Source organism: Elaeis guineensis, chromosome 15 (genome assembly GCF_000442705.2).
Source record: "Elaeis guineensis isolate ETL-2024a chromosome 15, EG11, whole genome shotgun sequence".
Taxonomy (NCBI): domain Eukaryota; kingdom Viridiplantae; phylum Streptophyta; class Magnoliopsida; order Arecales; family Arecaceae; genus Elaeis; species Elaeis guineensis.
Window position 1 is genome coordinate 63235398 of NC_026007.2, and position 22377 is coordinate 63257774.

Sequence of the window (22377 nt, forward strand, 5' to 3'; positions counted from 1 at the left end):
TATCTTTAATTTATTAATTTCTAGAATGATTCTTGGACACATTAAACAAGAATGGATAAAAAATTATCTTTTATTGATAATTTAATATTTAAGTATAAATATATGTCCTAGAACTATTACAATATGTCTGTCATATTGACTTTCGAAGATATACATTTAACACTCCCACTGTAAGGCTTGGGGTGAACCCCCTTACCCGAAGATAGTGGTGGGCCCTGCTTCCATCCTGTAGATTCTTGTCATGGTCCGAGACTGCTTCATCGAAGAGTACAAGCTTTGACAGTTATTGAGAGGGAGGTCGTCAACACCTCTGCTGCTGCTTTTATTTAGGACTATGAAAACTGCAAAGTCCATGTAAAGCATATGGTCCCAAAACTGGACCTTAGATACCTCCATACGGCAACACGACGAGGAGGTTGGGGCATTCTTTTCATAGGAGGACTAGATCTTCATTTTTTTATCTTTGATGACCTTCTTCTTAGCACTATTTTTTGTAAATAAGAAACTTTTAATTAATGAGAAATTATATTTACCTCTTGTCTGAACATTTTTATTTCTTTATGTCATTGGTGCTTGTTGGCTTGTCAAAGTCCATTTTGACTTTAGAAGCTAGAGTTTTTTTAGTTATTGGCTTTAGGTCAATCTGAGCTTTCCTCTTCGAGGTATACTAAGTTTTCTTAATAGAGGTTATAAGTCGAGATCGTATGTTGCCCGATGAAGATTTTTGAGGTTTATCCCGAATTGACTATTCGGCTACATTTTTGTCAAGTTATTTGTCGATTGATTTTTTGACTTAGACTTTGTCATTGAATTATTTCTGAGACATTTGTTTATAGAGCTCCTAACTTAGGTCAGGCTATCCCCTCATTGTTGGTTATCTTATCCAAAGTTTATTCTTTTCAGATGGGGGCTAGTTATATTTTGTCGATGTAGATTCTCAAAGTTTGTCTCGATAATGTTGGATAGAATTTGTAAGTTGATGACTTCAGTCCTATCCTCGGATCTATTCTAAAGATCTCATTTGTGGGGATCCTAACTTGGATGAGGATATCTCTGAGTATCAGTGTCATACTGAACAAGATTTCAGAGATCTCAGCTGGAACCAAGATCTTTTGAGGGATCGATCCTCCGATCCAGTCATTGGGATTCAATTTGGTGTCTGAATATCCCATAATTATCATCGTTAGTGACTCGCTGTCTAATTTTCGAGGTCATGATCAGAGTTGAGATATCTTATCGAAGGGTTGTATTCGATTAGTTGTCAAGAATGTACGATTGTGGTCAGTCCTCATTCGATTCTCTTTTTGTAGAAACTTGAAGCAAAGATGATTTTATTGACGTAGTTCAAGTAATTACACCCCTCATATTGATAGTATATTTGAAGATTCTTAGAGTTCCACATCCAAGAAATCTTAGTGCCGTTGAGGGTCTCCAATTTGTATGCTTTGGGTTGGATCACTTCTATGATCCGATACAGTCATTCTCAATTAGGGGCCAATTTGTCCTGTTTTGTAGATTTGGACATTTCAGCTCATCTGCGGATGAGGTCCCCAAGTCGAAAGGCTTTCACTTTAACTCGGATGCTGTAATAGTAGGCTACTCATTGCTAGTACGAGGCCATCCTAATCTAAGCTCTTTCTCTTGTCTCTTCAAATAAATCCAAGCTTGTTTGAAGTCGACTAGGATTTTTCTACTCATCATAGAGCTTGAGCCTAGTCGACAGTATCCCAATCTCAATGGGAATAAATGCTTCGGCTCCAAATGCAAGGTTGAAGGGAGTTTTCATGATTGCTATCCTAAGTGTTATCCGATATGTTCATAAGATGTTGTAGAGTTTTTCTACCCATATTCCCTTCACTTGGCCAAGTCTGATTTTCAATCCTTGCAAAATAATGCAATTGGTTATCTCGACCTCTCCATTAAACTGCGGATGTCCAATCGAGATAAGCCTATAATCGATATGGAGCAGAATTCTTTGAATTTTGATTGTTAAATTGGTATATGTTGTTGGTGATGATAGTCCGCAGAAATCTAAATCGATAAATGATCAACTTTCACATGAAGTCCCGAGCTTTTATCTCGATAATCTATGCCAAGAGCATCTATTTGGTAAAGTAGTTAATTGCTATGATCAAGAACTTTTTTTGTTCGATCACCTACAAGAATGATCCGAGGATGTCGATTCTGCACATAGCGAAAAGGTAAAGGGCAACAATTGATCTAAGCTTAGCCACCTATCTTCTTTGGATGCTTGCATAATTTTGACACTGCTCACATCATTTGACGAGCTTAATTATCTCATTTTGTAGATTTAGCCAGTAGTATTCTTATTGGATAAGCTTATAAGCTAATGATCTTTCCCTCAAATGATTGCCATAAATATCTTCATGTACTTTCTAAAAAGCATAATCGACCTTGGAGGGATGTAGGCAATGGAGTAGAGATAGGAAGAAAAACTTCTTGTAAAGTCTCCCATTAATGTATACATACCACGGTGCTTATTGTTTGATTGCTCGAGCTTGAATAGGGTCAGAAGGTAATTCTCTTTTGATTAAATAGTCGATGATGGGATCCATCCAGCTCGACACATGTTCAATTTGAAGCATCGTGGGTTCGTTGATACTTCAAACCTGTAGATGCTCGATGAAGACTTATCGATTGTGGTCAGTCAAACCGAAGTGGCAAAATGAGAAAGGACATTCGCTCAAGCATTCTTCAATCTAAAAATCTGCTAGACCTCTAAAGTTTGGTAGGCTGTCAATATTTTTTTCAACTTCTACAGGTACTTTGTCGTTGTAGGATCTCGGGCTTCATACTCACCCTGAACTTGTCCAACGATGAGCTGAGAGGTGGAGAAGACTTTAAGGTCCTTTACCTAAAGCTCGTTTATGAGTCGAAGTCCAGTGACGAAGAACTCATATTCGGCCTCATTATTGAAGGCTTTGAAGTCGAATAAGAAGGCATACTCTATTATAACTCCATCCAAGCTGGCAAGAATGAGCCTGATGTTACATCCTTGGACGTTTGAGGTACTGTCGAGATGTATAATCCAAAATGAAAATTTTTTGGAGTCTCGATTCTTCTCAAGGATGGGTCCTCAGATCTTATCGAGGATGTTCTTTGACATCCTCAGATCTTATCGAGGATGGTTCTTCGACGCCTTCAAATCTTGTCAAGAATGATTTTCTAGCATTCTTGGATCTCATCAAGGATGGCTTTTAACTGAGATGGTGCATTCCACGAGAAAGTTGGTCTATACTTGAGCTTTCATTATAGGCCGATGTCGAAAGCTAATGTCAAATTTTTCGAGTTCGATTGCTCATTTACCCATATATCTAAAGGTGTCAGTTCTTTGGAGAATCACCTTCAAAGATGGATTACTTAGGATGACCATTGAGTGGGCTTGAAAGTAGGGTTGGAGAGAACGCACAGAAATAATGAGCACATAAATCATTTTTTTCAATCTTCAAATATCTCGTTTCCACATCCCAGAGAATCTTGTTTGTATGGTAGATCGGCTTTTGGGTTCCTACATCTTCTCGGACTAGAATTAAGCTAATTGCATCGGATAAGACAGCCCAATATAAAAGTAACTGCTCACCTTCTTCTACTTTAAAGGGCAGTAAAAGGATTTCGAGGTACCATTTAAGATCTTCAAAGTAGCTTGGTAGTCTTTCGATCATTCAAAAGTCTTCATTTGTCTTATCATCTTGAAAAAAAGAAGGTACTTCTCAGCCAATCTAGAAATTAAATTGGTTGAGAGCTGCAACTTGATCTATCAAGCTTTGAATTTTTCATTTGGTGGTTGAATGTTTCATATCGATGATCACTCGTATCTTCTTAGGATTGGCTTCGATTCCTTGATGAGTCACCAAGAAGCCAAGAAATTTTTTTGAAGTGACTTCAAAGATACATTTGTTTGGATTCAGCTTCATGTGGTACTGCCATAACTCGCTGAAAGCTTCTTCTAGATCGACAATGTGTCAATTTACTTTCATGCTCTTGACAAGTATGTCATCGATGTAGACTTTTATGTTACGGTAAATCTAGTATTTAAACATCTTGTTGATGAGGTGCTGATACATTATACTTGTATTTTTTAAATCGAAAGACACATCTTGTAATAATATAAATCTTTGTCAATTATGAATACGGTCCTCTCTTCATCCTCGAGTGCCATCCAAATCTGATTGTGCCTTAAGAAGGCATCCATGAAGCTCAATAGTTGGTATCCCAAGGTGGCATTAACAAGTTGGTCGATCTTTGAAAGTAGAAAGCTATCCATCAGATAAATTTTGTTGAGATCGGTATAATGGATACATATTCATCATTTGTCATTGGCCTTTTTGATAATGATGATGTTGAAAATCTATTTTGGATATTGTGCTTCTTGAATGAATCTCACTATCATCAGCTTGTCGACTTCCTCGTTGATAGCTCGTTGTCACTTTGGGAGGAAGCTTCATTTCTTTTGCCACACTGATCAACAATCTAGATTCACATTTAGCTTATGAACAATAACGTCGGATGGAATACCTGGCATATCTAATACTGACCAAACAAAAATATCCTCATTGGTGCATAGAAAGGTCATCAGCCAATCTCTTTGGTTGGCTGTTAGCTAAGAACCGATCTGAATTGTCTGAACTGGATGTCTCTGAAGGAGATGGTGGTGATTCTCCTCAAAACTCCCCCATGTCGTCTCTATGATCTTCAATTGGTAGGACCTACATTGGCTTCTTCCCTTTGATGGTTGCGAGAAAACATTATCAAGCTAGCATCTGATCTCCTCAGGTTTTGTCGACTCCATTCCAAGTCGAAAATCACACCAGTAAATGATAGATGGAGACAATTGCTCGAAGGGTATTAAATCCTAGTCATTTAAGGATTGTGTTAGAGGTAGACGGTACTTATATAATAAGAAAACTCAACTACATAGTCTTCTGCTAAGGTTCCACTCCAGCAGTCATTTGCAAAGTGATCTCTCCTTCAACTGCTAAAGAATCTCCTGAGAATCCAATCAAAGAAGTGTGTACTCACTTTAACTAATCAGAGGGCATTTTCATATGTTAGGAAGTATCATAAAATAAGATATCAGCTAAACTTTCATTACCAACAAGATCCTTTTTATATCATAGTTCGCTATCGTCATTGAGATGATGACAACATCATCATAAAGAGTTTGAGCTCCTCGAACATCAGTATCAGAAAAAGTAATTAGGCCATCTATCCTCTACCTCTTTGGACTTCTGGCCTGATCATCTGCTCTTATGTTACATCTGAGGCTCGAGATCATATTGATGACACCGACTATTGGCCAATTGCTATTATTTTCTTGATCAGACTGGTGTCAAGGTGGTTCCTCGGGTGCTTGGTCTTGCTACTCCCAAACATATTTATTAAGATAGCTTCACTGGATGAGTGCCTCTATTTCATCCTTCAATTGGAGGAATTCTTCAATATCATGACTGTGGTTATGATGAAGCAGCAGTATCTCTGCTTGTTCTACCATTGATAGGGTTTTCATTGGTAGACGTCAGTGGAGGTATCCTTCACCCTTGATCTTCATGAGGATCTGTGTTCAAAAGGCAATTAGCGGGGCATAACTATGGAAACACTGAGGAGGACTCTTCAATCGAGGAGCTTTTGTAGGTTGAGAGGATTCTTCATCAGCTCAACTTGGGCACGTGTCCTCTTGAGTTCTTATTCAGGGCCCGACCCTCTTTTTGCCGATGAGCAATCCGGTCCTCCTCGGCTTGCATATACTTACAGGCTCGAGCTAGAAGATCGGTGTAGTCCTTCAAAAAAGTCTTATCGAGGGAGTAGATGAGATGCTTATTGCGAAAACTTCACTTCAGAGCCAACATGACGATGCCTTTATCGAGATTTGCAGACATCTAATGTGGTCGCATTGAAACATACCACGTAATCCCTTAGAAGTTCACCTTCCTCTTGATGGATGGAGAAGAGGCTGTTTGAGATCCTCGGTTGAACTCGATTGTTTCCAACGTGAGCAACAAATTGATGTCTAAGTTGCTTGAAGAAGTAAATAGACTCCGACCAGAGATTGGGGTACCAAACTCTTACTGCCTTCTTTAAGATTGCAGGGAAGGTAAGGCAAAGGAGGACACCCGAGGCATCCTGGAGAATCATGAGGGCCTTATAGCCCTTTAGATGATCTAACAGATCAGTAGAGCCATCAAACGGCTCTATCGTGGCATCTTGAACCGATGCGAAATCGGTTCTTGAAGGATGGCATGGGGGAAAGGTGGCCAGGTGCTAAAGCTAAAAATCTTGTTATTCCCTCTGCCATCCATTTGGATCTCGGCTAGGCGGTGCTCAATCTCTCAAACTTTTCGTTCGAGGCTATCCTCCTGCTAAGATCTTTCGAGACATGGAGAGTAGCCTTGAGTAGAATCTTTACTGGAGGAAGTCGAGGAATGCCGATAGCTTTTGCCATAGCCAGAATGATGGTGAAATGGAGATTGTGTATTGGTCATGGTGGATCGACAGATTGCTGAAGGGGGACTCACCAAGACAAGGGATCGGTTCCGTCAACTATGCCAAGATGGCACCATCTACGGAGCGAGATGAAGGGATTGCCACTACTCTGTAGTCTGCTGCAAGTGCTAAATGGCATTAGTTAGCACCTGAACCTGGCAAACCAAGTCATCAAACTATTGGGGTTCAGCCATCACGGACAGCAGTGCCGACTGCGTAGACCCAATGGATGGTTGGGTGACTCCATCTTGACTTCATTGGGCGGACTATCAGCATGAAGTGGTAGAGTGATTATGCCTCATCATATTCTCTCTCCTCTGTTGGATTGCTAGACCCTTCTTCTAGCATCAAACTATTGTGTCAAGACTCAGGAGGATGCTAATGTGGCCGAAGGTAGAGAGAAGTCTAAGTGCCGAGATGCTGAGATGGATCTGTAAAAAAAATCCACACTCATTGGGGTTCTCTGACAAAGGACCCTTTGATAATTACGTCAGTCAAAGCTTAAGAATAGCAGAAGAGAAAGAGTATGAGCTTAGTGTTCTCCATCTCGAGAGTCCCCTCATTATCTCTATATATAGAAGTAGAGTAGTAGGTTGTAACTTAGGCAGGTGGACTGGATCATGATATGTTGGCCGTTATGATAGAAAATCTGGAGATCGTTAGTCATGGATAGTGATCATGTTCTAACAAAGATTCTTGATGATGGTCCATGTGGATGAATAGATAGATGACCTGAGGTTGACATACAATTAAGGTCTTACTTCGAAGCGCCCCCATCAGTGTCGATCGTGGAAAATCATTTTGAGTGGTCAGTGATGTCATGACCTTGAGATCAGCTGGTGCTCGAGCTAGGAGATTGGATGAGAGCCAATGGGATCATTTCTTCATGGCTCTCCATGACAGCCTTGGCGAGCTGTTGAACATAGTCATCGATGGTATATTAATGTCCTCGGTAGGTGGCTGAGGATAGCGTCCATGGTTGAAATTTGATGAAGTTGCTTGCTCCATCACTAGGACATCTGAGTGATGACTATTGTTGGGTCTATCTCGGTGCCCCAGCCAAACCGAAGAGTATATCTAAAGATGAGACTCGAGGACAGTAGCCGAGATAGTATAATCTCGTAACAAAGATGTTTTTGAGCTCTAATATATTAATTTTGCATATGATCAAAATTAATAGGACACTTTTCAAATTTATTCTATTAAATATTATCTCTGCAATTTCAAATAACAATGTCAAATCTTTTAGCATAATATAAATATATGTTTTATTTTTGAAATAGTGAGAAGAATGGTTAACAATTTTTGTAGTATAACTATGCTATGCTCATGTTATACAGCATAGGAGGCTTTTGGATTACTTATTATCTTAATCCTATGATGACTAATAAGGAATGAGTCTCCATTATTTTAGTTGGAAGAAGAGGCTTTTCATTTTTTTTTCCACTTCTTTTACTCTTACACCGCATGAGCTGAGAAACTAAAACTTATAATGATACAATCTATTCAAGATTTAATATTGGTTTGTGGTAGTCGTCCCAACTAAACAAACATACATAGCTCCTTTGATTCCAAAAGAAAGAAGATTTTCTTTCCTTTCCCTTTTCCCTCCTACTCCAGATAGTCTTTCCATGTATCAGTTTGTCTAGGATTGATGGTGTGAAACTTTTATTTTTTTGACGGTAGGGGAGACCAAAAAAAAGCCACCCGATTTTTTAAAAAATAAAGAAAATTTATAGGAGGTGTTCATCTCTGTTTAAGGGATGTTCTCATTCAGATGTACAAAGCTCAGGATCTTCCACGGGTGAGAGAATAGATAACCAGAAGTATGGAAGAGGCATGGCTGGAAATGGGGACCAATGAAAAAATAATAATTTGATCATACGGGAGACTAAACTGAGGATACCATGATATAGCTGAGAAGACATCTGAATACAAAATTGCTAAACTAAAAAAGTATCAGTACCTTCTTCCAAAAATTGGAGACAACTTCCATGGACAAGTATTGCGACACAATGCCAATCCATTTGATTTTCAAACAAAGTAAGGTCCCCTTATAAATACCAAGATCCTCCAGTGGCATGAGAATACATCTATACACCAGTTAACCATGACAATATACTCCTTACGTTGTCCATGGTAGAAGTTTTTGACTACATAAGGCTGAGCAATCGTTGAATAGTGCAAGAGATTTTGATACGTACTGTTGAGACAGTGGAACCATGTTTGCTGAGAAAAATTCTTTTATTTCTTTCTTTCCAACAAACCCAGATCATAGCAGCTCATAGCATGAGCATAATAGGTTGGGTTGATTTTGGAAAGCATTTGCACCTCCAATCTAAACGCAAGTCTTCGAAAGATGGCTGCTGATGTAGGACTCCAAGGGACAAGCAAATTGACCTCCAAATAGTAGAGAAGAAAAGGCAAGTTGAGAGACATGATATATAGTTTCATAAGCATGGTTGCGAAGAACAAAATCATCCAACCATTTACCCATCTTTCTTCTAAGATTTTTCCTAGTATTCATTTTCTTTTTTCCAACACAACCACAAAAAGCATTTGATCTTTAAAGAGACATTAAGATTCCCCAATGAACTTGCAAACCTGCATTTGCATTTGATGCCTTTAGTGTTGAGAACTTAGTAGAGGGATGGAGTAAACCTTTTTACTGTCCAATTTTGACATCAGCTAATCTGAATTTGATTGAAATTGATGGAGGTTAACAGGGCTATATAGATTAAGACAAAGGAATGCATCACATATCCAATTATCCTTCTAAAAGACAGTTCCTTGACCATTGCCAAGCGGAAGGTTCTAAAAGTCAACAACTCATGAAACTGATACCCCACAAAAGGGTGGACGAAGTTTTTAGTCGGACTGGAATGAGTTTGCATGGTAGATATGGGGAATTTGACTAAACTGACATAGTGGTAGATTTGGAATTGATGAAAAGGATAAAATTTAAACATCCTTTATAATTTTTTCAAATTAGATTATATAGATAGGGGAGAAGCCGATCCTCCTCAAATCTAAAGAAAGGTCATGATTAGAGGAGAAAAATTTGTCCCTCCTCTTACTTGAGCTTACATCATTTCTTGTTTGGATGTAATTTGGGATTGACTTAAGTTAGACCCACCAAGCCCAGCCCAACCAATCAAATATCCAAATTTAACTCTATTTGGACCATTAATCTATACTTTATTAAGGGGTCCATCAAGTTGTCCAGTTTATAATAAAGTTATCATCATCATGATTAGTTTTGAAAACAAAATTGTGCACATAACTAATCGCAATCCCTTTTTTTAATCCAAATCCTACAGGATCCTTCCAATGCTCCAAATTGCTTTGTCTCTAACCTAACAACTTAGGATTGCAAATGTTCAAGCATCTTACACTAAATTTTTGTGCCAGATATAAATACATGAAGCAACCTGCAATTTCAATTGATGGATCTATACATGAGAGCCACTAGTCTCTCTTTAGTTTTTTTAGGTTCACAAAATGAGTTAACTGCACTTCCAATGGATTCGAGACTATCAGAATAAACCTGAAAAAAGTGAAGACAAGTTTAGGATCAGGTGACTTAACTGTGAGCCTCATCAACATGTCCATAAGAACTCACTCACGTCAGAACATCTCGGTCGCAGAAGCAACTAAGATTCTCATTGAAGCAGTAATATAGTGCAAAATTGCACAATGGTATCAAACTATTTTCATATATGGCAAGTTGTCTGAGCAATAAATGCACAAAAAGGAATGACCCATCAATATTCCAATATTTCCGAAGCATTTCGACATTAAAGAATCAACGAACTTGGAGAATCCTGACCGCTGATAAAAGTTGTATTCTAGCAAGTAGTGTAGCCTTTTCCCACACCACAAAATTCTGAGACCTAAAACCTATGATGAGATAAGCCATTTCAGCCCCGAATCAACAGGTCTTGATTCTAGCAGGTTCACAAGAAATGAAGGAACAAAATACCAGAAAAGCTCACTAACAGCAGTCACTTGGACAAGAAGGCAGCAAGTGACCACCAGCCTGCACAAAACATTCAAACAACTTCTAACACTTTCGGAGCAGATAAAGCACCAAATATTCAGCAGGTCAATTTCTCTGTCAAACTGAATATAAAATAAAATATGGATACTGCAGCTTCTTTGAGGACTAATGGGTTCGAACAAATTCCTGACGGCATAGACCAGTGAATGAATAGATTGGATAACTTCTACTGAAAGAGGAAGTGAGCTTGAATTGGCTCCACATTCATGCTTCTGTAGCACATCTTCTACACATCATCTTGCACACAAACGGATAAAGTAATGTTTAATTCAAGTTGTGTCTTGCAGTTGCTATATACGGTAATAGATTATAACAAAATTCAGTATTGGTGATTACAGATCGACCATAGTCAAAAATGGAAAAACAGAACATGCGGATTCTGGTACTCTTTGGAGTGGCCATCCCCTTTCAATCTGTTCTTACACTAAAAGAAAGGGAATCCATAATTTAACACAATTTCCAGGGAAAGATCTCTTCTAATGATACGTGCATGGTAAAGCTGTCAAATATTTGATGAGATTATGCATGGCACACATTGAAGGAATGTGAATCATTTGACCCGATATTGCAGTGTCCTAAGATGTTGAATGGAGGAATCATTGCCACAAGTAACACACTCACTGTCAAGAATCCATTGATGTATTGAGTTACAAAACATGCTAACATGGAACATGACTGTATGATGCACACACTAGCCTGAACCTATCCAAAGTTGAACACTTCTTTCTTTTTTCCCCTAAAAGCACTCCAAACCTTCCATCTGCATATATTATCATTTATTATGTTTAAATCTCATATGACACTTGATCATGTTAATTATGTTAGATTTGGTATCTGCAGTCAGGATCTCTAAAATCTGTTTAACAGTAATGAACCTGCATATTGTATATTTTTAAGGATGCCACATAAGTTTATATAGGTTTAAAATCATTGTTGTGTATTTAATGCATGCTCCCTAGGTGTTAATCATCATTAAAAAAATGCCCATAAATCTCAAATTGCATAGAAGCTATGTCAGACGAGTTCTTTTGAATCACAGGCTGATGCAAACTGTAAAGAGGTCATGGAACAGGTATGCTGGAAGGCACCATGGTAAAGAAAAAAATAAATAAATATAAGATTAAGAGTCATGCATTTGAGTTCCTGGATCTAGACAATAGATCATCAGAATAAAATATTTTCAATTTGATAAAAGACACCAGTCTGAACAGGTTTGCCAGATTGAAACAGTCCATTTTGATAAAAGAACTCTTCATGATTTATCTATATTCAAGAGAGCATAACATTGTTTCCATAGTGATTATAAAGTATTTATATGAATCCATCTGATACCATGTCATACAATGTTTCATTTAACAATAGTATTTATTAGTACCCGTGCTTCATTAAGTAAAGAATTACATGGTTCATACTGCAGCACATCACAGTAATGCAATGCTAGACAAACAAGTATTGGTTGGTCACAGATTATATTACACATCAATCAAGCTGGTCCTACATAAAGTATAATGTTAATTTTTGATATAACGGCAGTTCAAGGAGGTGTTTGGTTTTTGTCAGAGCAATAATCACCTCCAGACTGTTTTTCCGCTAACAAATATACATTCCTTTTATCTGGCCAAGAATGTTCAGTAAGTTTATATCACTTAGAAATCATTTTGACTATTCATAACATGTTTTTCTTCAATAGAATCTAACATAAAGGTTGCACAGTTGCCAGGAAACTTACCATACCTTAGAACCACAAGAGGATCTATCTCGAGAATATTGTATATCTCACAATGCCAGGAAGTTTTAAGATTAGCATTTAGAACCACCAAACTATATCACTTTGTCTGCAAGAGATTGATACATAATACTCGGACCATCAGTTTTTAACCTTTTGTCACCATAGACAAATGTTCTGAATGTCTTACAATGGACAGAAGTGTATACTCATATAATATTGACAGAATATGAAGCCTACTTTAAAATGCTGCGCATAGCACAAGTGCGTAAGACCCAATCAGCTTGAAAGCAGTTGAGAAGAACTCACATAGATAAACATAAACAAGAACAAGAATATATGTGACTTCATTGGAATATGTGATGCTCATAATTCTTATAAAGGAACAAATGATTTTCAGAATGGCGATACATAATTAAAATCTTCATTGGCTTGTTAAAGTGATCGTGCAAGCTTCTTGCACTTTCTCAATCAAATAAAGATCCATTGTCTTCTACAATACTATGAATATATGTTGCCAAATTAAATGCTTAAAAGTTCTACTTAAAAAGTTTTCAGACGCACTGCTTGTCTAATTGTTAAAGAAACATGACAGTCATACGTAAGTTTATGAAAAATAAATGAACCTGCAACAAGGCAAGCCCTTCACGTTCTTTATAGAATCCTGAATTAGGAGGCAGCCTTTTTGCAGCCTGCAGTAAAAATTTCATGCAGTTCGGGCACTTTCTCTTTGTGGCAGAGAATGAATTTCTCAAAAAAATCCTTCTCTGAGACACACATGATCCCGTACAGTTGGCATTTCATAGCGTGCAAGCCTTTTGACTTCAAAATCTCCATGGCTCGGTACCTAGGAACCAATCTCTTATCCAAGCTATACATCAGAAGCACTGGGTAGCGAGCGACATAGGAGGGCGTGCACCCAGCTTCCTTCACCAAAAATTCCATCTTTCTCTGCATCACCTTCTTGGATACAGTCAAGATGACAGGCGCCTTAGAGAATGCCGTCAGGAACTCTGACTCCGACCACCCAAAGCTCCTCATGAGCTCCATCTTGGCCGCGAATCTAGCTTTGCTGAATGTGTGGAGTGTTTGAAGGACCCAGGCGAACATCCCCGAATGGGGTCGTACGCCCAGCTCCTCGACGCGACCGACTAAATGCCGGAGTGAATCTGGCCTCCGGACAATGAGTGATGGGTGTCGCTTCATCATAAGAGAGATTCCCATGTCTGGAATGCCGTAGTCCCGCAGGAGTGAGAGGTTGGGAAGGATCTTCTTCTCGATGCTGCAACCCAGAAACCAATTCTTCCTCTTGAGAAATTTCTTCAGGAGCTCCATGGAGCCGAAAAGATTCCTCCAAAGCTCAATCCTAGGAAGGAGGGTGCGGTGTAACCTAAAGTTGAGGACGGAAGGATTGGAGAGGACGAGGGGGGGGAGATCGGACCGTGAGAAGCCGAGATCTCGTAAAGCTCTGAACTTTGGGGCCAGGGTCTTCTCCACGTCGAAGCCGAGACATCTGGGATGACGAGATACGATCTTTTTTATGTCGGCGTCGTCAAAACCCTCGCTTTTGAAGAAACCAAGGACGGAGTTCGGCCGTTGAGGGGATTCGATGCGACGGAGGTGCTTGGAGGCCTTGGCAGCCTCGGACGGGGAGAGGCCACAGGACGTGATGAGGTACTCCAACATGAACTGGGGTCCGGGAGATGAGCCCTTAACGGCAGCGGCGGCGGTGGCGGTGGTGACGGAGGAGGAGGAGAAGGAGAGAAGAACTCCGAGGCGGCGGCGGTGGAGGTAGGCGAGGAGGGTTTTGGAGCCTTGACGGCGGAGGTGAGAGGACGAGAGCTCGGAAAGCAGCATCGGGCCGTCTCCGGGAGGAAGGAACCGTCAGACCGGTTCGCAAGGGAGCGCGCTCTCGAACGATGGATTAAAGACCGGACCGGTCCAACAACCAGGTAACGTTCCAACAAGTTCGTAAGGTGAATCTTATATTTTATTATATATATCAAAACTATGTACCGCATATAAATCTCCATCCACTATATATTTTAATTTTCTAAAATAATAATTATTAATTTCACTAATATTCGACTGAAGATAAATAAATAATGAGATTAATATCATCGTTAAAGGCCTTGATGATCAAAAAGTAAAGAGGGTGAGACTTTGGAGATGAAGATTTCTTCTCAAATATTCTAATAAAAAATTATTAACAGAATAAATATTTTATATATTAATAAAATATATATTATTTTTAAATAATTATATTATTAATAAAAAGTATTTGAAAGAAGGTATATTTTCTAAATAAAAAAAAGGTGGGGTTGGCAAAACCTTCCTTCACCATATCTATAAATAAGTATTCGCACATCAAAAGATTTCTAAAAGGTAATTCTTTTTAGTATAATAGGAAAAAAAAATATTTCGCCTTAGGATCTTGCAAGTCTCCAAGCATTTCTGTGATTAGTTTTACTAAAATCTTAATATACTAACATTAATAATATTAATAATAACTATAATATTTAAATAAAAAAATATATTTTAGAAAAATAATATTTTTATCGATAACCTTTTAGAATAATAGTAATGTTTAAGAATATATCAATGTTTTTTAATAAATCTAATAAAAAAATATTTATTAATAAAATAAATATTTTATCTATTAATAAATATATATTATTTTAAAAATATTATGCGGTGCAGAGCCTCTATGCATATAATCTCCATCAACCATGTCTTAGTCTTCTAAAGTGATGCTTATTAACTCCATTAATATATGATGGAAGGAAAACAAATGATGGTATTAATATTGTTAAAAGATCACCAAAGACCTCAGTGATAAAAAAAGGGAAGGCAAGTGAAACTTTTAAAATGAAAACTTCTTTTCCAACTTTCTAATAAAAAATATTAATAAAATAAATATTTTTATATAGTAATAAAATATATTATTTTTAAATAATTATATAATTAATAAAAAAATATTTAGAGGCAATATATTTTCTAAATAAAAGTGATGGTGTTAGCAAAGCCTTTTTCTACCATATCTAGGAATAAGTATTCATACATGAAAGGATTTTTGAAAGATATTTTTTTATTGTAGTAGGAAAAAGAGTATTTCATCTTAGGAACCTGCAAATCTCCAAGCATTTCTATGGTTGGTTTTGTTAAAATCTTAATATGATAATATTAATAACATTGATAATAAAAATAATATTTTAATAAAAAATATATTTGAGAAAATAATATTTTTAGAAGATTACTAATGTTTAAGAATATATTAATATATTGATAAAATGATATTTTAATAAAACTAAAAAATATTTATTAATAAATTAATATTAATATATTATTTTAAAATATATATAATTAATAAATATTTAAGAATGTTATATTGTTTAAATAAAAGATGGGTTTTATGCTAGTTAGAAGTTACTTTGCCAACCATATGGGTTTGAATCCTGATGGCAGCAATAAAAAAATAGAGATTAGATATGCTAAGATATCCAACAACATCTCCGACCAACCTTATTCTACATCTATACCGTGCGTAGTGTGTATATATATATATATATATATATATATATATATATATAGACACACTTAATTGCAACTTTTTCAAGAAAAAGGGCCAAGACTCATCCAATTTTATTAAATAGACCAAGCAGCCAAATGATGGTAAAAATACTCTCACAAAAAAAAATGATAGTAAGAATACATATACTGTACAAATATACGAGTAAAGCAAAGATACAAAGTTATAATAAATTTAAGATAAAGTATATAGCTTGTGCTTTTGCAATATTACTCAAACCTAAATGTTTTGTGAGAAACAATCAAGATAATTCCAAGCTCCAGCATATTCATGTACTTGTTATCAAGGCCAAAAGAACTCTATTTTCTGATTTATTCTATCAAATATTATGCTTACAAGCAACATTGTCAAATGTGTTATCATAATATACAAAATTATAATTTATCCACTAAATAGAGATAGAAAAATAATTAACACTTGCTATAGTCAAACTATGGCTACTATTACTTTACTCGTGTTATACAGCACAGCAGAGGTTTTTGAAACTATTTTGACAACCATTACTTATTATCCCAGTTTATTAGGAGAATAAAGGAATATAATTTACAAGGAAATCAAGGACATAATAATAAAAGAATATATTTCAATTTCTATCGAGGAAATCAACTGGAAAAATTAAATACTATATTTTTCTGATGAAAGAGAAAATGCCATATACATTAAGCTGCACTAGTTTGACCCTCAAGGGAATTGCCCAAGTGATAAATAGTGAAAGAATCATATTGTAGAATGAAAATTATTTTAAAAAAATAGAAAAGTGATAACTAAGTCATGTAGATGGATCAAAGGGATAGATTTATCATGTACCAAAAAAAGAAGGGACAGATTTTTTCCCCCTTTGATTCCAAAAGGAGAGAAGCCAACCCCTCTGAAATTTAGAGAAGGTCAAAATATAGGAGGAAAATTTGTCACTTCTCTTGCTTGAGCTTGCACCACTTCTCCCACTTTTTCCTATTTGAATGTAAGAAAAATTCTTTGTGCACCGTAGACGGTATAGAAAATTCTATGTGGAGTGCATCGCCTCATCCGATTGGTTCACGTAGTCACTACTTTCTAACGCGCATTTAATACTTGTAGGTCAGTTTTTTCATTTAAAAATTTTGTATGACGAAAATATTTCTATCTTTTGAAAAAAATTATGACATCCTGTGGCGTAATATAATCCAATATGTCATAATATGGCCTAAGATATTATAATATGAGAGAGATATTTTTGTCCAATCATTTTTCAATGCGCATTTAATACTTGCAGGTCGATTTTTTCGTTTGAAAATTTTGAATGATGGAAATACCTCTGTTCTTTAGAAAAAAATTATAATATCCTTTGCATATTATGGGCGCAGGATTTCATAATATGGAGATAAAATATCACAATTTTTCAAAAGATAGAGGCATTTTCATCATACAAAATTTTTAAACGAGAAAACTGGCTTGCAGATATTAAATATGCATTAGAATATGATGACTATGTGGATCAATCGGACAAGATAGTGTACTTCACATCAGATTTTTTACACCACCCGTGGTGCACTAAGAATTTCACTTCGATGCAATTTCAAGTTCATTTAAGTTGACGTACCAAAATCTAACCCAACCAATAAGATATCCAAAGTTAGCTCTATTCAAACCATTAATCTATATACCATCCATACCAAAACTGTATAATATGACAATCAAATTACTTTTTAGGGCCATTCATAATTCAATTTTAGATTGAAAATCGATCCAAATCGAACCGAAAAATCGAACCGAATATAATTCGATTTAGTTTTCAATTTTTATTTTTAAAAATTTTGATTTTTAATTTGATTAAAAACCAAAAAATTCAAAAAACAAACCCAAAGTCAAAATCATAATTTAAATTTATGTTGTTTACTATGCTGAGAACTTATTGGTTATATGGATGGATGATTGGATATTTAGATTTAATCTATTGTTATAATTTACTATGATGCTTGATTGCTTATTTGTATCGTAGATGATGTAATTTTTGATATGTTATATTTTATTTATTATCGATTTATCATTTATCAAATATCAATGTATCATTAATTATTAATTATTAATTTTTAATATAAAAAATTATGAATCAATAGATTCAACAAATCTTGAATTTAATTAAATATAATATAACAAACTAACAATTAATCAGCAATAATTATTTGAATATATTATATCTTAAATAAATAATTAAAAAAATATAAAAAATTGAAAAATTAAACCGAATAGAATCAAAATTTTCGGTTCGATTTCGATTCAATTTCTCTCGAATCAATTTTTTATTTTTATTTTTTTATTATTTAATTTTTAATTCGATTCGATTGAAACCAAATGAACAGCCCTATTGCTTTCTCTCTAACGTACAACTTCTCTTTTTATACCGGTGCATAGGATTGCAAACATGCAAGCATCTTATACCCAAGTTTTCTGCCAGTTATAATATATGAAGCAACCTGCAGTTACCATTGACGGATCCATACATGAGAACCACTAGTCTATCTTCTTCATTTTCTTAGATTCACAAATAGTTAATTGCGCCCTTAACCAATTTGTGAATATCAGATTAACCCCAAAAAGATTAAAACAAGCTAGTTTAGGATCAGGTCTCTTAACTCTATGCCTTGTCAACATGTCCCTAAAACCTCACTCAAGTAGGCACATATCAACGTCACAATATTACAACCACAGTATTCAATTTTATAAGGTAAAAGACAAAATATTTGATTTTTAAATCAATAACAATATTACAAAACACAGATGCCTAATTCTCAATGGTATATGACTCGACAAAAGTTCAGCGCACCCATCGCAGAAGCAACTGAGAATTCTTATTGAAGCAATAATGCCAGAGAAAAATTGTACAATAGCACAAAATCTACAGTAGCATAAAACTGCTTTCACGCATATGGCAACTAACAGTCTGAGAAACAAATTCACAATATGACTCATCAATTCTCCAATCTCCAATACTTCTGAAGCATTTCAACATCAGGGCATCAATGAGCCTGGTGAATCCTGATCCTTGGTAAAAATTGCATCTTTTACAAGCAGGTAGTAGTTTTTCCTCCACAAAATTCCCTGAGACCTGAAACCTATCATAAGATGAGCCATTTCAGCTTCGAATCAACAGGTCTGGGTCCTAACAGGTTCCCAAGAAATCAAGGAACAAAATTCCCACAAAAGTTTGCTAACACAAATCATTTGGCAAAAGAAGGCAGCAAGTAAGCAGCAGCCTGCACAAATCATTCAAACAACTTCCAACACTTCTGGAGCAAATAAAGCACCAAATATTCAGCGGGTCTAGTTCTCTGTCAAACTGGGTGTGAGATGTGGAAATGTAACTTCCTTGAGAACTAATGGCTTTGATCCAATTCCTGACAGCATGGACCAGTGAATGAGTAGATTGTATAAGTTCTACTGAGAGAGGAAGTGGGCTTAAATTGGCTCCGAATTCATGCTTCAATAGCACATCTTCTCTGCATCATGTTGCACATGAATGGAGAAACTGATATTTAATTCAAATTGTGTCTTGCAGTTGCTATATACAATAATAGATTATAACAAAGTTCAGTATCAGTGATTACAGATCTACCAGTTCAGAAAAAGGAAAAACAGAACATCTGGATTCTGATACTTTTTGGAGAAACCATCCCTTTTCAATCTGTTCTAAAACTGAAAGAAAGGGAATCCATTCAACTTGACACAATTTCGATGGAAAGCTATATTCTAACGCTACATGCGTGCTAAAGCCGAATAACGTTTGATGAGATTATGCATGGCATGCATTGAAGGACTGTGAATCGTTCAACCAGATATTGCAGAGTTTGCTGAAGATGTTGTAGGGAGGAATCTTCCCACATGTAAAGCACTCACTGTCAAGAATCCACTGACATATTGTGTTTGATAAACTACAACACATGCTAATATGGAACATGGCAGCATGATGCATAAACTAGGCTGAACGTACCCAAAGTTGAACACTTCTTTTTTCTAGAAGTTCTCCAAACCTCTTCCATCTATATAACGCTTGATGATGTTGATCATGTTCATCATGTTGTATGTGCATTCAGTATCTCTAAAACCTTGTTTAACAGCAATCGACACACATATTGTATATTTTTAAGGATGCCACATAATTTTAGATAAGTTTTAAATCCGTATTTAATACATGCTCCTTTGATGCTAATCATCATAAAAGATATATGCCCATATATCTCAAGTTGTACAGAAGTTAACTCAAGACCTGTCCTTTAATTCACAAGCTAAAAGAACATACCTGCAAAGAGGTCATGGAATAGGTATGCTGGAAGGCACCTTGGTAAGATAAAAAGATAAATATAAGAGCAAGAGTTATGCATTTAATTTCTTGGATCTAGATTACCAATCATAAGAATCAAATATTTGCAATTATCTTTCTCTTCATGAAACGGCAAGATATGCCACAAATTCTTCTCAAGAAAAGGAAGGATTTGATGAAACCTGAGATCGAGAATGCAAGGATTTCAGGGAAGGAGACTCAGATCTCGTCGAGTTCAGAAGCCGATCCACATAGAATTCCAAGAATACAGGCCGTCCAGACCGTGAGATATCTAAGAAATCCCAGAACCCAGTCTTGCCTCCTTCGATTTGGCGACGGGTTTATGGATTTTCGACGCCATTGGCTGGGAAAAAAAAGCACGAGATCACGAGATATTCCACCATGAAACGAGATTTGGGGCGTGCTTGTCGGCCACCATGCAGGCGACGGCGGCGGTGGGGAAAGAGGCGGCGCCGCCGCCGTGCTCCGAAACCCCATTTCATGGTGGAGGCGGTGGGGAAAGAGGCGGCGCCGCCGCCGTGCTCCGAAACCCCATTTCATGGTGGAGGCGGTGGGGAAAGAGGCGGCGCCGCCGCCGTGCTCCGAAACCCCATTTCATGGTGGAGTACCACGTGAGGTTGTGCCTGGATTGCTTGCAGCCAGGCGTTTTAGGCCTTTATAATCCTAGCTAGGGTTTTGGGCGAGGTTCGTCAACCCAAACCGGATTTTCAAGCATACCCTATGAATCGGGTTAGATCCAGAGAGTTATCCCGTACTTAGCTAGATTTTTCTAGGTCCACCTCAAGACCTTGCATTAGATTTATGTCAGTTGCTCAGACATCCAATTGGATCCTTGCACCAACATTTTTTTGGTAAGTGCACAAACATTGGAATTGGTGCAGTGCATTGGTTGGAATTTGAATTATTACATGACATATCAAAAGGTCAAATGCATGCATGCATGTAGAGAAAGAGATTATTTTATCGGAGGCCAGAGTGGGGAAGGTAAGAATGGTTGACAACGAGGGGAAGGAGGTAGAGCTAGACAAGTGAACGAAGGTGGGGAAGAAAGGGAGGGTGCGAGTGTGGGAGCTACATATGGAGGTAGCTGAAAGAGAGGTTTGAGACTTTAAAAGATGAATAGATGGCAGGTAACCGAAATATTAGGTTATGTTTGATAGTAGATAATCTATTTAGATTGTCAGTAATTTAAATTGGATTCACTGGATAACTATGTTTGATATTTATTTTTAATGATAATTTTTCTTGCATTAGTAATCTAGATTACTTCTCGTGAGGCAATTCAGATTGTCTAAACAATGGATGGCTATCCAGATTGTCAGAGATGTGGTAATCTGGTAATAATTTTTTTGAACAAAATTGTCCCAACTCTTTTTTTCGTATGCTGCTCTTCTTCTCCTCTCATAGTGCTTACCCTCCTTCCACATTGTCGATGAGCTGCCCCCTCTTCTCTGCCACTATCCTCTCAGTGCCCCCTCCCCCCAGCCCCATTATCATCCTCTTAGGCCCCCTTCCTCTCTGCCACCATCTTCTCAGGCCCCACCCCCCTCCACCACCGTCCTCTCAACGCCCCCTCCCCCCCGGTGCTGCTTGGGAGTTGGCGGCAGAGCGGGGGGTGGTGGTTGAGGAGGCGGAGGAGGTGATGGGGGAGCTGAAAGGGGTGGACTTCATGGTGGTGGAATGGCGATCGAGGGATGCAACGAAGATGCTAAGGGCGATGAGGGCGGGGCCGAAGGGGATGGTGGTGTTAAGAAAGGACACTGGGAGGAGGCAGAGCAGGGCAGCGGTGATGGCGGTGGGGATGAGGCTAGTGAGGTCAGGGGGCAATGCCGGAGGTGCAACGGTTGGGGGGCGGTGTTGGAGGCGCGACGGCCGGGGGTGGGGGGAGGGGGGTCGGGGTGTGGCGCGTGTGAGAAGGAGAAGGAAGAAAAAATAAAATAATAATCATAATCATAAGTATTAAAAATAATATTTTTTTTATATAATAATTTTTATCATTAAAAAAATTAAATAAATAGTTGAAAATGCGAAACTAATAATTTGATTTAAGAATATTTTAGAAATTTGATATTATATTATCAATAATCTGATTGTCATACCAAATATGTCAATCAAGATTTTCAGTAGTTTTACTATAACATTACTTGTATGTACCAAATACAGTAATCAACATTATCGATAAT

General features: G+C 37.1%; 1 protein-coding gene and 1 long non-coding RNA gene across 5 annotated transcripts; both read right to left on the reverse strand.

Moving 5' to 3' along the window:
• Window positions 1–9933: 9933 nt before the first annotated feature.
• On the reverse strand, window positions 9934–14250 carry LOC105058210 (uncharacterized). Of its 4 annotated transcripts, none has more exons than XR_012137209.1 (3): window positions 12914–14250; window positions 10484–10798; window positions 9934–10401 (listed from the first exon to the last, which is right to left on the reverse strand). XR_012137209.1 is itself a non-coding variant. In XM_073249470.1 (2 exons), the coding sequence occupies exon 1, from the start codon at window positions 14142–14144 to the stop codon at window positions 12957–12959; it is 1188 nt and encodes a 395-aa protein (XP_073105571.1). In that variant the 5' UTR covers window positions 14145–14250; the 3' UTR covers window positions 9934–10787; window positions 12914–12956. The 4 variants fall into 4 exon arrangements, 2 of the variants coding, with proteins under 2 accessions (XP_073105571.1, XP_019710586.1); XR_012137208.1 differs by adding an exon at window positions 12291–12396 and having other exon boundaries at window positions 9934–10798; XM_073249470.1 differs by having other exon boundaries at window positions 9934–10787.
• Window positions 14251–18682: 4432 nt separating this feature from the next.
• Window positions 18683–20496, reverse strand: LOC105058212 (uncharacterized). The gene is made up of 2 exons (XR_834093.4): window positions 20356–20496; window positions 18683–20190 (listed from the first exon to the last, which is right to left on the reverse strand). It is a non-coding gene; the product is annotated as an uncharacterized lncRNA (long non-coding RNA).
• Between the last annotated feature and the right edge of the window lie 1881 nt (window positions 20497–22377).

Excerpts from the sequence above, each read along its gene's own strand:
- LOC105058210 (XM_073249470.1), bottom strand. The coding sequence starts at position 14,144 with ATGCTGCTTTCCGAGCTCTCGTCCTCTCACCTCCGCCGTCAAGGCTCC.